Source organism: Mixophyes fleayi, chromosome 10 (genome assembly GCF_038048845.1).
Source record: "Mixophyes fleayi isolate aMixFle1 chromosome 10, aMixFle1.hap1, whole genome shotgun sequence".
Taxonomy (NCBI): Eukaryota; Metazoa; Chordata; class Amphibia; order Anura; family Limnodynastidae; genus Mixophyes; species Mixophyes fleayi.
The window spans coordinates 40,031,111-40,047,066 of NC_134411.1; the positions used below are offsets into that span (position 1 = coordinate 40,031,111).

A 15,956-nucleotide genomic window follows, 5' to 3' on the forward strand; every position below is an offset into this window, starting at 1 on the left:
ATAATATGTCTATAGATGATGTGTTCAGATATTAGATGTACATTTTCACTTACCTATTTCGGATGTAATAGATCCCTTGAAGTCCTTATCCCGTGCTCCGGTCATAGCGGCCACAGATTCCTATTCCAAGAATTCAATCCATAGTAAGAAACAGAAGGTCACTTCAGTGCAGCTCCCTGTAGGCTGTGTCTTTGGACTCAGTTGTTGCTGTAGTCTTAACCTGGGCGGCCAAGAGTTATTTCAGGTACAATAAACTCTTGAGGCCCTTTCAACAGCCGATGAAAGAGGGGAGGAGGGTACCACACCTACACAGGCAGGCCTGGCCACAAGTTCATTGTACCCGACAACCCCCTTCCCCCCATTCGGTGCCCTGGTCCTAACAGGAGCATAGGAGATCATACAAAGTAAGAAATGTAAGGAGGAGAGAGGACTCTTGCCAAACTGTCAGTTTCGTTGTCTCTCATCTCTTCACAATCCTCCAATCCCTGCCACTTTTTTTCCACTTTCAACACACTCCTTTGCCCCTTCCACCCCTCCTATCCTCCATTACTGCCACTGGCTTTGCCTCCTCTTTCCCTTCCAAAACGGAGGCAGATATTAAATGTCCTTCTTCCATCACTCTTCTGCCACTCCTACCTCTCCACCCCCCTCTCCCTCCAGCCACCACCCATCAAAACGCTGATCTACTCACTGAACATTTCTAGTCTTGACTACTGAAACCTTTTCCTTACTAGCCTCCTTCCCTTCTCGCATATCGCTCCTCTTTGATCTACACTTAATACTGTCACTAGACTTATCTTCCTCTCTCCCCGATTCACTTCTGCCTCCTCTCTCTGCCAAGACTTGCACTGGTTCACCTTCCCTTACATAATCCTCTTCAAGCTCTTCACCCACACATACAATGCCCTCTCCAACTCCACTGCTCCATACATCTCCACCCTCATCTCCATACATACTGCCTCCCACTCTCTCTGCACACTCTACCCACAGTAAGAGGGGCTTTTGCTGCTATCACCACTCGAATCCTTAGCATAATTATGCTTTGGTGTATACAGTTTAACATTAGCCAATTAAATAGACTGACTCCTTCTATTCTTGCATTTGGTTTGTGAATAGTGTATAAGGAATACATTAACTCTTAAAGTGCCAACTGAAATGGAAGTGTAATAGGTGGTGAGTCGTTTGAAAAATTTCAATTTGTATAAAGTAAGGGCACTTTTTAATGTTGTTGCTTATTTTATTGACTATTTGTTTAAGGCCAGTGTTATAATCACTGAGGTTAGATTTTGTAAGCACCGTGTTCTTTCACTGGTCATTATTTAAACTATTTAAGAGGAAATATTGAACAAAATAGTAGAACCCTCTGGTCTCCTAAAAATTATGAAAAGTGTACTGATAATAATAGTGACAAGAAGTAAAGGAGTAATGAAATCGGAGGTGTTTTTATGTAAAGAATGAGATTAATGCAACTATAATACAGGACACTGTAGATAGGATTGGGAATATTTTGGCAACTCTAGAAACTGATGAGAGAAGATCTTTGAATAGGAACAATTTGTAAACCATCAGGACAAGAAAAGGAATTGGAGAGATCATCATCACAGTTTATTTAGGCACCACAGAATCAGTATCGCTGCATAAGAGAAACAATCAGTAAAAATCAATACGAGAAGGGACAATAGAGAAAACAACTATATTAAAAGACGCAATTAAAAAACAGGAAACGTTACATAGATGATGAGGAGATAGGAGGACCAAACTCATGAGAGCTAATATTCAAGAAGGTCAGGGAAGCAATATATGAATCCACCAACTCATATGTTAGCCAAGAATAGTAACATTATGGATTGTTTATGTGGAAATCTCACAAGCAATTAGTTGAGGAACCAACACACAAGGAATCAATCCTAGTTTTACTTCTCACTGACAAATGTATCTGTAGGAGGGAAATTGGGGTCTAGTGACCATCAGTAAGTGTTGCTTAATATATTGACACTGGTAAAGCAAAACTGCACCAAGACAAAAGTTTTATAGCAACTGTGATGAAACAAGGTCCCACTGCACTGAGGACTTTTTATTCATCACCAGTTTCTCGCAGGTTTATGTACTTTTTAATCCTTGGCCCAGTCTCAGTATATACACCAGGACATCGATGTATTATGTGTATTGTTATTTCATGTTTTTAGGTACATTTTGTCCTTTCTGTTACCTGTAATATTGTACGTATCAGCAAAAAGGAGAATATTGCCATATTGTATGAAAATAACAGGACAGCAGAAGTCATTTCTCCTTGTGTTAGCTAAGGTAATTGCCATTTGTCTCTAGTGTCCATTGTTATGAGATGCAACATGGATCTGGGCTGCTAGTAATCAGAACAATGTATGAGTGATTGATAAGATAGTTAGCTGGCAGCCCAAGTTAATTATCTAGGTCATCAGTTAATCAGAGAGGTAATTAGGTCAGATGATATGCATTGTGCCTCTACAATACTATACTGGCTGAAATAGCCTTGGGAAAGGAATTAATATGTATTAATAGAAATGTTATTGTATCAAAATATACCTCAGACGTTTATTGTGTAAGGCTGCAGATACAATGTATCAAATGTTTTAATGTTTCACACAAGTGTGAAGTATCATGTTATTCCGTGATATAATATTGTTAAGTATATCCAGCCAAATAGCTAATTAAGTGAAGCCATTATATTGCCTAATCAAAGTAACAGAGACAGTATGTCTAACAGTTAAAGTGTCCATTGATAGACCCCTGCTGAAAGGGGGAGAAGTGGGAGATACTGTGTATATAGAAGAATATATGCAGAGTTTCCAGCGCTACTGCCTGTATTCACATAGACTAAAATGTGTAGAATATATAAATATTGTGATAACAAAAACAAATACTTATATTTTGCTGTAGTGTAGATCCTTTTTCACTGCTTTGTGATATCCATTCCACATATAATATTCAAAGTGATATGGGACATAAAAAAAAAAAAAAAAAAACAGAACATAGTGTAATATTGCTTCAAACAAAAAGAAACAGCTATTCATATCACAAATGATTCAAATGGTAATTCTTTCTGTGAAAAAATATATCCATGTGACTCGTGCTTCCATTGTGTATCTCTTATGGAAATCCACTTACTAGACGACCAACTTAAAAATCGCCTTCAGTAATTATGAGATGTCAAAAATTTGTTGTATTATTCTTCCTTCACTTGTAAATTCCCCTTTTGTGTGTGCACTCAAGAGAACAAGAGGTGAAAAAGACGTTGTATCAAAGTGCTTGTTAAATCTCCTTTTCCTCTGTGGTGTTATTTGTTGATCTTCTTAAATAAATCTCTCAATGTTGACATGCAGAAAAGTAAATGAGAAAACAGACCTAGTGTGAGACCGTTTTCATCGAGAAAATGTATTTATTTCACATTTGATCCTCATACATTGGAAAGCTGGAACATGGTGCTATATTACGGTTCCTTCCAAATGGAGACAAGAGTGAATGTGATGTAAATAAGATTCCCGGGAAATCTGCAACAGTCTCTACTCCTCTGGTATCTCAGATGGTATTAGAGGGTCCCCCTTTGTTCCAGTTTTTGCAGCCCTTTAAATTGATGCGTTTCAACCTTACTATATAGGTCTTTATCAGGGATAGGGCTTCGTAATATTGACTCCCTTTTATACAGAAAGTCTCCATTTCACAAGTTCTTGGGTCAGAAGGTCATTATTTGTAAAACATGTAAGATATCATATGTCATACCATAATCTGAACAAAACTTATTTATAATATTTGTCTTCTCTTATTCTAAAGTTTTTATATGATATTTATGCATGTTTCCCTTCTTATTTTCAATAAGACTTCATTAAATCCCAGTGGTAATAGAGATCGAGGAACCACGCGTCTGTTCCACAGCCATTTCTGGTTTGTGTGGCAGGCTTCGTTGTGAGAGTACTTCAAATTATTAGCAGAAGGTGGTGGGCACGTCTTGCGTTCCACCATTACTTCTGGTTTCTCATCTAAGCCCCATTCTAAGTGCTTATCCTTCAGCACTAATTGGCTATAGACGTGTTTTACATTTCTTATGATTGGCGTATCTTATAACACAAAGAAAGGAAAGAGGAACAAAGGATTATCGTTGATGCACTATACAGTCCTCAATTGTGAACAGCTGATCATGTGACTTTGGTAAAGAATATAGAATATTCAGATTCACTTAATATAAAGAAAGAATTTAATTATAGATTCCTATATGTTCTTCAGCTATTATAGATTATTTATTGATACAATCAAAATGAGGCAAGATACGCCGTTCATAAGACATTTAAAACACGTCCATCTTATGCCTGTCACGGTCCACGGGTATCTGTGGGATTCTAGAGCCCGCTAGGTTCAGCGCCACCTACAGGGAGGTGCGCAATGTAGTGGGACAGAAGGTTTGTACCAGTAAGCCCCGCTAGGGAGTTTGGGCTTAGCGGCTTCCGCCTCGCAGGTCACGGCCCTCCAGTTAGGTACTCAGCGAGATCCAGTGGTGAGTGCAGAAAGAAATGTCTGTGGTAGGTGTACACCGAGGTCCGGGTAGCAGCAAGCAGAAGAATTGATCAGATGGGTAGATAATCTGCAGCAGGTCGACAGCAGAGTCCAGGTAGCAACAGTAAGAAACTGGAAAAGAGGGTGCGATGTTCTGCGGCAGGAAACACCAGGGTTCAGGTAGCTGCAGCAAGAGACTGGATCAGAAGGTGCAATGAACTGCAGCAGGAATACACCACGGTCCAGGTAGCTACTAGGATAGGAGAGCAGGATGTACTGGTAAAATGGCTGAATAAGTCAGAGAGTCACAAATGAGAACACAACTTGTAGAAGCAGTACAGATAAGCTGGATAGCAGACCTAATTCAGTGGTTGGAGAAGCAGAGAGGTCTGGCTTAGTCAGGAGGCATGAGGTACAGGGTAAACCATGATAAGCAAGCCTCAAGTTCTTGTCAGGAGGTATGAGGTGGTGTAGCGATCCGTAGGAGACAGAATAGAGGAGGGTCAAACGAGCCAAGGAGTCAAAACCAGGAGAGCCACGAAGGTATCAGGGAATGAGCAGGAGAGTTGTCAAGAATGTAGCCAGAGTCTGGGTCAGGAGACAATGCCACTTTAGCACTGCTCGGATAAGCCCCATTTATGCCACAAATGAATTATGAAAATGAGGGGATATCAGGGCTGTCTTTTTACTTGTGACATATTGTTCATTCAAATGTTTAACTACAGTGGAAGAAATATATTTAGAAATTCCCTTAAAAAATCTGCCTTTCCACTTTTGTAAATGTCTTGTACAGTATAAATTAAAGATGTCCATAAAATCATTTTCAAAATTTATCAAATATATTGTCTCCATCACAGATTCCAGTCTCTCGCTGCTCAGAAATGTGTTTACCTGGGAACAAAAGGATCTCAACACCTGGAATACATCCCTGCTGTTATGACTGTGCTCCGTGTTCCGTTGGAGAAATATCAAATACAATTGGTACATTTTTTGTACTATATAAACCTGCAAACAAATAAGTACAATGTATATTACATATTATTATTAAGTTAAAAATTATTCAAATACAATAATTAGTGTTTAACCTCTTCAGTGCTTAGAATGATTGGAACTTGTCCTTAGTAACACAGGGGGATCAAAGAAGTAAAAATTATACTTACTTGTCTCCCACAGTTATTTCCTGTTGGTGGCTGATGGAACTTATTGTTGATTTTCAGTCTCCAATGTTTTCTCACAAATGTTTCCATATCTTTATATTATTGTCTGTAACCCCTTATATATGGATTATATCTTCTCTTCCAATGGCGGTTATTACAATTAAAGACTTTTTTACCTTCTCCAGATCATATCATTTGTCAATAAAAAATTATTTATCTCTGTAGCCTAATTTAAAAATATTTATTGCTAATTCCCTCTAATTCATTATTATTATTATTATTATTATTATTATTATTATTATATTGACATGTATATAGACACTGCAATTCATCTGTTTAATATAACTCTAGTGCAAATGGAATGATGTTCAATATAAATGATCAAATCTAAAAAAAAATCCTTTTTCCGTTCTAATATGAATGTCCAATCAATCACAATTTTATTGTTGAAGATATGCACAGAACTGGTCTAATTTCTCCCTTTCACCGTCCCAAATAAAAATAATGTCTTCAATATTGAGCTACCAGATCACTACACCCCATACCAATGGCTATTCCAGACATGCATGTCCTCCCAATGGCCCATGGATATATTGTCGTAACTTGGAGCAAACCTGGTCCCCATAGCAGTTCCAACCTTCTGGGTGTAATATTTATTATAAAAACATAAGGTTATTGTTCAAAATGGAATAGATGCCATCTATCATTAAGGACTTCAAATCCACACTCAATGTTCTGTTATCTAGAAAATATCTGACAGCCTGTAAATTCAAATTGTGTCTAATAATACCGTGGAAGGAACAAACAGCAATGACTAAGTAATAACTCTCTTTCCAAGCTGTACTATTTAGCTTATTTATAATGCCAATGATGACTTTCAAATAGCCCTTAATTTCCAGACTATATACCTGCAGATGGTGATCTGTAAAGTGAGACAGATTGGAAGTGACCGCGTATGTGACAGCCACAGTTGGTCTTCCCGGAGGGTTTTCCATATTTTTATCTACTTTGTACAGAACGAATATTATTGGTATTACTACAAAAATTATCTTTCTTTATCAGATAAAGTACTATATTTTGTAATTATTAATAATCACAATTTATTCTGGATTTTAATGGTTGTATTATACTTAAATCAAAAGTGATCTTCTCATTAACTTGTCATTCCTCACTTTATTTGTTGATGTCTGTCAGGATGAGAGCATAAATCTGATATGATGAAATAGAATATTGAATGTCAGGGCCCAAATAAAACTTTGCATGGGTACATAAATTAACCTGATCTTCAACTTAGATAAATGTGTGACCAAATCTTTTTTTTTAAGGAAACAATGAGCCCAGTAGGAGGTGATTAAGTTAAGCAAACCCTTTGTGAAGAGACCAGCTTAAGATATGCAGATCACAGACATCCATTGTATTTGATCATGTATTTCCCTAGCGAATTGACTTCCTTTCATTAGGGTTGTAAACACAAACTAACCGCTAGGTGTAAATTGGAGAGCCATATGCCTAGGTGAGAATCTTGGAGACTCTTGTATAAAACCTCTATGGTCTTTATGCAGGTACATAGAAATATGAACTTGAAAGGAAATTAATTCATTTTTCATATTTTGGGAAATCTGTGTGGCACTACATACTGAGGAGCAGAAAACACACCAGGGTTGTGAATGACAAGTATGGGGGGTATCCGTGAACAGCTAAAATCACATATCTTTGGAAAAGGTATGTCACATTGTCATAATTCCATCATGTTTGGCATTTAAATGTGCGGGAGATTATGATCGGTTTATTGAAGGGGGAGTTATTTCTCTGGGAAATATCTGTGAAGACTTACCCACAGGTCAAGACTTTGGGAATATTTGTGAGCAAAGTATAGCGACACCCAGGGGACATCCCTGCCCCCTATTAGCATTAAACGCTGCCCCTGTGAAGACCATCCCATTTCATTTTGCTTAAAAACCTGTGTTCTAGAGGAGCAAACTGTCAGCTTCTTGGGGATCAATCTAATTGAAGGACTGTCCATCTTTTCTGTCTGCCCCAGGCATACAGATTATTATATGTATGTAATGCTCTGTACTGTGATCCCTTTTGATTTTATAACTGTTTGCAATTTTTTATTTGTATGTCAAATCTTTATCTGTTTTTATTATCTGTAAGCACTGTACTTTTTGTATATTAAATCTAAAATTTAATAGTTCTGTCCTTATTGCTCTAAACAAATCCGTTAGCCTGTTTAGAAGAGACAGATTGCTTGGCGGGATTAACTCTTTAGATACCAGAGTGAGAAGAGTTAACTATTTAGCTACCACAGCACAGAGTGTGCGCAATTGGGTGATTAAGTCATAGGTTTGCTACGGGCCTTATTCGTAGCTGGAGGCAGTTGCTGAGAGGTGTGAAGCCTGCGTTTGTGTTGGGACGGGACCAGCAAAATCTGTAGCCTTAGAGAAAGAGGTGAATGTGAGATTTGGGTCTGGAATCCTGTGTGTTCCCTTACAGTAAGCTTCCAAGTCACAAGTGCGCAGAGTGCGGTTTGTGACCGATAAAGGGGTTCAGTAGCGGTTTCCTGTCAGAATAGCGGTGATATATTGTATGACGGTTGGAATATATGATAAGATGTCTAATCAGGGAGTGGCTAGAGGGGCTTATACCTAACAATGTCCATAATTAAGATATCCCCGTTTCCTTATCTCATTCTTTTGTGTGTTGTGGTTGGGGTAAAACTGGGGACATTTAAGGACACATTTTCTTCTATTTCCATTGTTTATAAAGTTCCTGTCTGAACTTTCTGAGCTCATTTCAGGTTTTGCTATGCTTGTATTATTGGAAAGTGCAGACTGGACCTGATATTAATAGATTGACTCTATTATTTGTCATTTTGCAGACAGTGAAAATTGTCGTAAATGTCAGGATGATGAATGGCAGAATATAAAGAGGGATTTGTGCATTCCCAAAAGTGAAGACTTTCTGTCTTACACAAATGATGAGATCTCTGCAGTTTTCATTTCTGTCTCAGTTTTCTTCTGCTTCACAACTCAGCTAATATTGGGAATTTTTATATCACATCAGGATACACCTATTGTAAAAGCTAATAACAAGAACCTCAGCTTCCTTCTCCTGATCTCCATCATGCTGAGCTTCCTCTGTGTGTTCCTGTTCCTCGGTCGTCCTGTGGATATAACCTGCATGCTGAGTCAGATCTCTTTTGGAATCCTCTTCTCCATAGCTGTCTCCTCTGTGTTGGCCAAGACTATAATGGTTTGCATCGCTTTCAAAGCCACCAAACCCAGCAGTGTGTGGAGGAAATGGATGGGAGTGAAACTGCCCAATTGTGTAGTCTTTATCTGCTCATCTGTCCAAGTTATGATCTCTGTTAGTTGGTTGTCTATCTCCCCCCCCTTCCAGGAGCTGGACACACACTCTTATCAGGGACAGATCATTGTTCAGTGTAATGAAGGTTCAGTTATTGGGTTCTACTCTGTCCTGGGTTATATGGGGGTTCTGGCAGCTGTGAGTTTTATTACAGCCTTTATAGCCCGGACATTACCGGACAGTTTTAATGAGGCCAAATACATCACCTTCAGCATGCTGGTGTTCTGTAGTGTCTGGATTGCAATGATCCCGGCTTATCTGAGCACCAAAGGGAAATACATGGTGGCTGTGGAGATCTTTTCCATATTGACCTCAAACGCTGGACTTTTAGGCTGTATATTTTTTCCTAAATGTTATATTATATTATGTAGACCTGAACTGAACAGAAAACTGTATCTGCATGATAGAAATACGTAATTGTGAAACTTTACTCTACACATAAGTATGTGCACAATATGTTGTTATTATAAATGAGATGAAGCCATGGTACATAAATTAAAGACTAACACAAAATAACTGTGGGTGTAAAAAGGAAAATCTGTTAAAAAAAGAAAATAAAGGCTTTGAATAATGGCTTTAATAGACAGTAAATATGACCTTTCATTCTCTACCCTTAAACATGGCTACATCATGCAGGCAAGTAGGCAAAACATTTGAAATATTTTTTATCATTTTATACAATGTATATTTTATCAACTGTTCCAAATCTGAGTGTAATGTACATGCAAAGTTGTATCAGGTTGCAAGATTACAATCATGAAATACTAGCACAAAGAAAGAATGATACACTCACAAACTACGTATTAGAAAAAGATTTAATAATTAATATGAAAATTAAAATACTTAGCTTCGATAACTTGTTAGACACACATGTAATTCCCTGGATTTCCAGCATGGAGACCCCACATTCAACAAGCAGGTTGAATCATGCATCCTAGAATACTCTGATGACATTATCATTCAGAGTAAAACAGCTAAGTTTGCAAACTGAGCAATTATATCCATATATTGCTTAATAACAAACATTACAACAAATACTTAAGAATACACAAATACTCTCTGTCTGTTGTAAAACCAACATTACCTTAAATAACCATTGTTTGAGCTGGATTGAAGGACATAGTCCACTATACTATGTTTATGGAAAAAATGGCCAATAAAGACAAGTAAATAATGTGATGAAACATCACACACTTAGTATCTGTTCATAAAGAGACATATAGAAATCAATGATAGACTCCATCTTGTTTCATAATTAAAGGAAAATACCATACTGCTACAAAAATTAAAGTTTATATCATAAATTTATATTCTAATCCTCTTAATCCTCCAATTGGGGGGGGGGGGAAAGAAATTCTGAAATAAATATTTTCTTTCTCAATTCATCATAATCTAAACGTTATGATCATCACTAGTTTAGTGGATTCTCTGTTGTCAGATGGGTTTGGTGCTGGAGAAGAGGAGCAGAGTCTAATGAACGCCCATTTTTCAACTTAGACCCCTGTGTCAGGAGCCCAGGCGGTGCCTCTAGCCGCTGTGACTCACTGTGCTCGCAGAACGCCATGGAGACGGCCAGGACGTCCCTTCCTGCTTTTGCCCAGGCCGTTGCTAAGGCAACGGTTGGGACGCCGTCCTGTCTAATGCCAGCATTAGGAGCAGATGGGCACATGCGCAAATATTCTGAATTAATTAATCAACCCCTGAGGGTGATTATTCATTCCTGGGCTTCCCTGTTTATACTAGTAAATGCATGTCATTTAGTGCCAGTAAGTATGAGGCATAAAACATTTCTTTTTAACTCTTGGTTTTGAAAGTTCATCTGAGAACTCTCATTCTGTAATGTAACATTATCTTACTGCTGATGTGATATGTTTCAGGAACTGATGTGCATGTAGTATGCCATTTGTTTTTCTTGTAGGTACTGTACACCTCAACGCAACAAACTGTATAACTTTTACCTTCTATAACATTTGTCTCTCTGATACAGACCACTATTTTAACAATCATCCCATAATTATTATACTAACAAATGGAGGAAACCTGCAGCACAGAACTGTGTTTGAATAATAGCTTGAAATAAAAGTATTCACATATTTCCCTGATTATATACATCTATGGTTAGAAGCATAAAATGCTGAAAGAAAATACATAGTGAAATTAATGACGGTTTTGTGCAACAGAACAAATAAAGTTGTAGGTAGCAGACTCCTTTAATAATTATTTGAAAATAATTCTGTTCCTACAAATGATTCCTTACAATGTAACATAGTAACATAGTAACATAGTAACATAGTTGATGAGGTTGAAAAAAGACACCAGTCCATCAAGTTCAACCTATTTTGGATCTCCTGCGATCCTGCACTTATATTTGAAATTAATCCAGAGTAAGCAACCGCCAATCTGTTTCAATTTTAAAATCCCCCCAGACTCAATATTGCAATCCAATTTTTACCCTATATCCACTACTATCCTTTATTTTAAATTAACGGTCGTATCCCTGGATACACCTTTCCACTAAAAATTTGTCTAACCCTTTCTTAAACATATCTATTGAATCTGCCATCACAACCATCCCTGGCAATGAATTCCATATCTTGACTGCCCTTACTGTAAAGAACCCCTTCCTTTGCTGGTTGTGAAATTTCCTCTCCTCTAACCTTAGGGGATGACCACGTGTCCTGTGTATGGTCCTTGGGGTAAAAAGTTCCCATGAAAGTTCTCTGTATTGACCCTTAATGTATTTGTACATAGTAATCATATCTCCCCTTAGACGCCTCTTTTCTAAAGTAAACATGCCTAAACTGGCTAACCTTTCCGCATAACTTAATGACTCCATACCCTTTATCAATTTTGTCGCCCTTCTCTGAACCCTTTCTAGTTCCAAATTATCTTTTTTATAGAGTGGTGCCCAGAACTGTACTGCATATTCAAGATGAGGTCTTACCAACGATTTATACAGTGGCAAAATTACACTGTCTTCCCTTGCATCTATGCCCCTTTTTATGCATGCCAATACTTTGTTTGCCCTTGCAGCTGCTGCTTGACATTGAGCACTATTGCTAAGTCTACTGTCTACAAGCACTCCCAAATCCTTTTCCATTATAGATTCTCCCAAATTAATTCCATTTAATTTATAGATTGCGTTCTTGTTTTTGATCCCTGAATGCATAACCTTACATTTATCTGTGTTAAACCTCATATTCCATTTGGCCGCCCAATCCTCCAGTTTTTTTAATTCCCTCTGTAGATAAGCTACATCTTGCTCTGATTTTATTACCTTACAGAGTTTAGTGTCATCTGCAAAAATAGAAACTTTACTCTCTAAACCATCACCAAGTGTCACTCACCAGACTGTGAGTGCTTCTTCCCGTGTGTTTAGGAACCGTGGCCGTCCACCATCCTGAGGGTCTGCGCATGCGCAGCCCTTTCAAAACCTTCAGTACCTGTCCCTTTACTTAATTGGCTGATCAGGCAACACTCCCTATTTAAAGCACCTGTGGTCAATACCTTGTTGCCTGATCTTGGAGTCTCATTCCCCATGAGCCTCTGAAGGTGTTCCTGTGTTTCCTCGTGTATTCAGCGCTGCTGATTCCTGTGGTTTCCAGACCACTTCTACTCCTGTGGTTTCCAGACCACTTCAACTCTCCTGTGTTTCATCGTGACTGTTAGCTGATTCCTATCCGCTGCCTCCGTGCACTATAGTCCTCAGACCACTTCAACTCTCCTGTGTTTCATCGTGACTGTTTGGCTGATTCTTATCCGCTGCCGCCGTGTGCTACAGTCTTTAGCTCATCTCAACTCTACTGTGTTTCCTCGAGACTGCTACAACTGATTCCTATCCGCTGCTCTCCGTGCTCAACAGTTCCAGCTCAGCTCTACTCTCCCGTGTTTCATCGTGGCTGCACCTGCTGGTTGCTATCCGCTACCTCCGTGTACCTGCAGAGTCCTGCTGGCTGCTACTCCTCAGTTCTACTCGTGTCTGCAGCAGCTGATCCGCTCTCCGTGCTTCTCAGTGTTCCTGCTGGTGTCTACTCGCCAGTCTGCATCGGATCTGCGCCTCACTGCTTTCATCTCGTCTAGACCATCGCTACTCTTCAGGGTCCTCCAGGAGTCCAGTTCTACATACTACTGCTTCCTGAGTATTTGTGCCCCTGCTGGTCTACCTACCTGTGCGCTGCACCTACTTGATTACCGCTTCACCCTCCAGGGACTTCGCATCCTGCCGGCCTCCAGCCGTTCAGGTATCTCTGCACTCCTGTCTGACAGCCTGCTCCTGAACCACGGTATGCATACTTCTCATTGACTGTGCTGGTGTATTGCATATCTTGCTGGACTGAGTTGTTCTCCTCTGGAGCTTACTATCCGCTGAGACTTTTTGCCATCATTGACTGTGTTATCTTTTGCCCGGATAGTTTCTATGACTTTGTATTATTGCAGTGCTGTTCAGTCATTACTATATTGTGCATGTCATTGTGGATCAAGTTCAAGGTGCCCGTGTATCCTCTGTATTGCAGTCTCTCCCCGTGCTCCTCCTCACTCATATATTCAGTGGTACAACTTGCTAGAGGCAGACCACTGATTCCTGTTTCCTGTGTCACCTGTGCCAGTGTCCTCTCACATAGCAGTGGTACAACTTGCTAACGCAGACCACTGACTCCCCGGATACCTTCACCTGGACTCTATTCCTTCACCCAGACAGTGGTACAACTTGCTAAACGCAGACCGCTGACTCTCATCACCTCCTTGTTTCTGTTGGACATTCCTCACTATAGCAGTGGTACAACTTGCTACCGCAGACCACTGACTACCCTCACGTGTCCTTTGTCCATTCAGTTCCTCGTGTATTTCTACATATATATTACCAGTGCTGCTAGTCATAGACTTTCCCGAGCATCTCTATCGTCTGCTGTCTCCTGTTCTGTGATCACCCCGCTACCAGAGTACCATATTACCACCTATACTGCTCTGGTAAGCTTATCACCTGGTGATCCCTGGGTAAAGACTCCTAGTGCCCGTGACAGTAAGATCAGGCCATGACAGACCCAGATACGGAACCTACAGCCAAAGAGATGCTGCAGCATCTGGTCACCCGTGTGGAGCAACAGGATGCTCGCCAACAGCTGTTACTTCAATGCTACCAGTCGTTAGCCTCCCAAGGAACATCTGGACAGACCGTTACAGCTAATGTTGAAGCTCCTGTGCTTTCCTCCGTTTCCCCAGTGCCATCCCAGGTGTCTACGGCTTCCACGCTTCACCTGCCTACTCCGTCAAAGTACGATGGAGACCCCAAAACTTGTAGGGGTTTTCTCAACCAATGCTCAGTTCATTTTGAGCTTCAACCTCAAAATTTTTCTACCCATCGTTCCAGAGTGGCCTATCTTATCTCATTGTTTTCTGGACAAGCTCTGGCTTGGGCCTCCCCTCTGTGGGAGAGAAACGATCCTGTATTACAAGATAGTGCCAAATTAATTTCTATGTTCCGAAGTGTGTTCGATGAACCAGGTCGTGTGACCTCCGCTGCTTCCAGCATTCTTCGTTTACGTCAGGGTTCTCATACAGTAGGCCAGTACGTCATTCAATTTAGGATATTAGCCTCTGAACTTCAGTGGAACACTGAAGCATTAATTGCCGCCTTCTGGCAGGGGCTCTCCGATAAAATTAAAGATGCACTGACTACCCAAGAACTTCCTACGTCATTAGAAGATTTGATCTCTCTTTGCCATCGTGTAGCAAAGGTTTCGTGAAAGAGAATCTGAGAAAACAACTTCAGTTAAAGCACCTCTTCGCTCAACCCCTCAATTTCGTCCAGCTTCACCTTCTGTGATCCCCATGGAGATAGGACGTTCCAAATTAACTTCAGAGGAGAGGAACCGAAGAGTAAAGAATAGACTTTGTATCTATTGTGCTGATTCCACACATATGCTCAGTTCTTGCCCTAAGAAATCGGGAAATGCCAGGCCCTAACTAGTTCTGGAGAGGTGAAGTTAGGGTCCCTGGAGTCCTCTCCATCTTCTACGAAATTAAAAGTCTGCGCTTTTGATGTTACGATTTCCTTTGCTACCAAATCCTTTGAGTCTCAAGCACTGATTGATTCTGGAGCAGCAGGAAATTTCATTTCTAAATCCCTAGTGAATCAATGGTCCCTACCAGTGATTACTTTGAAAACACCGATTACTGTGACTGCTATAGATGGATCACGTCTCATCAATGGTCTCATCACCCAGAGTACGTCTCCAGTAACGCTTCAGATTGGTGTGCTACACCATGAAGAGATTTCGTTTTTAATTCTTCCTGTTACGACAAGTCCGATTGTCTTAGGCCTTCCATGGCTTCAATGTCATTCTCCCCAGATTGACTGGCGCACTCCTCAAGTTACGTCTTGGGGAGCTGAATGTCATCATCGTTGTCTTTCTCAAGTCATTCCTCTTAAAATACAGCAATCTTCCATCTCATCTTCCTCACCGGGACTCCCTCCTCAGTATGCTTCATTTGCCGATGTTTTTGATAAAGCTCAGTCTGAACGTCTTCCTCCTCATCGTTCATGGGATTGTCCGATCGATCTTCTACCTGGCAAGACTCCTCCTAGGGGTCGGGTCTATCCACTTTCGTTACCTGAAACTCAAGCTACATCTGATTACATCCAGGAGAATCTCCAGCGAGGGTTTATTCGACCTTCCACCTCTCCCGCTGGAGCCGGGTTCTTCTTCGTAAAAAAGAAGGATGGATCACTACGCCCCTGCATAGATTTTCGTGGACTCAATGCCATTACTATTAAAAATCGGTATCCCATTCCGTTGATCACTGAGTTATTTGATCGCATCAAGGGAGCTCGGATCTTTACCAAATTGGATCTTCGTGGTGCCTATAATTTAATTAGAATCCGGCCCGGTGACGAATGGAAGACAG

The 15,956-nt window shown here is 40.1% G+C and overlaps 1 protein-coding gene across 1 annotated transcript in view; it reads left to right on the plus strand.

The window, feature by feature from the left end:
- Positions 1 to 15,956, plus strand: part of LOC142103362 (vomeronasal type-2 receptor 26-like) — a 106,318-nt gene that overhangs the window by 25,797 nt on the left and 64,565 nt on the right. The window contains exons 5-6 of the mRNA XM_075187424.1: positions 5,382 to 5,505; positions 8,563 to 9,176. Coding sequence (XP_075043525.1) covers positions 5,382 to 5,505; positions 8,563 to 9,176 — 738 coding nt within the window. The remainder of the gene's footprint in view (positions 1 to 5,381; positions 5,506 to 8,562; positions 9,177 to 15,956) is intronic.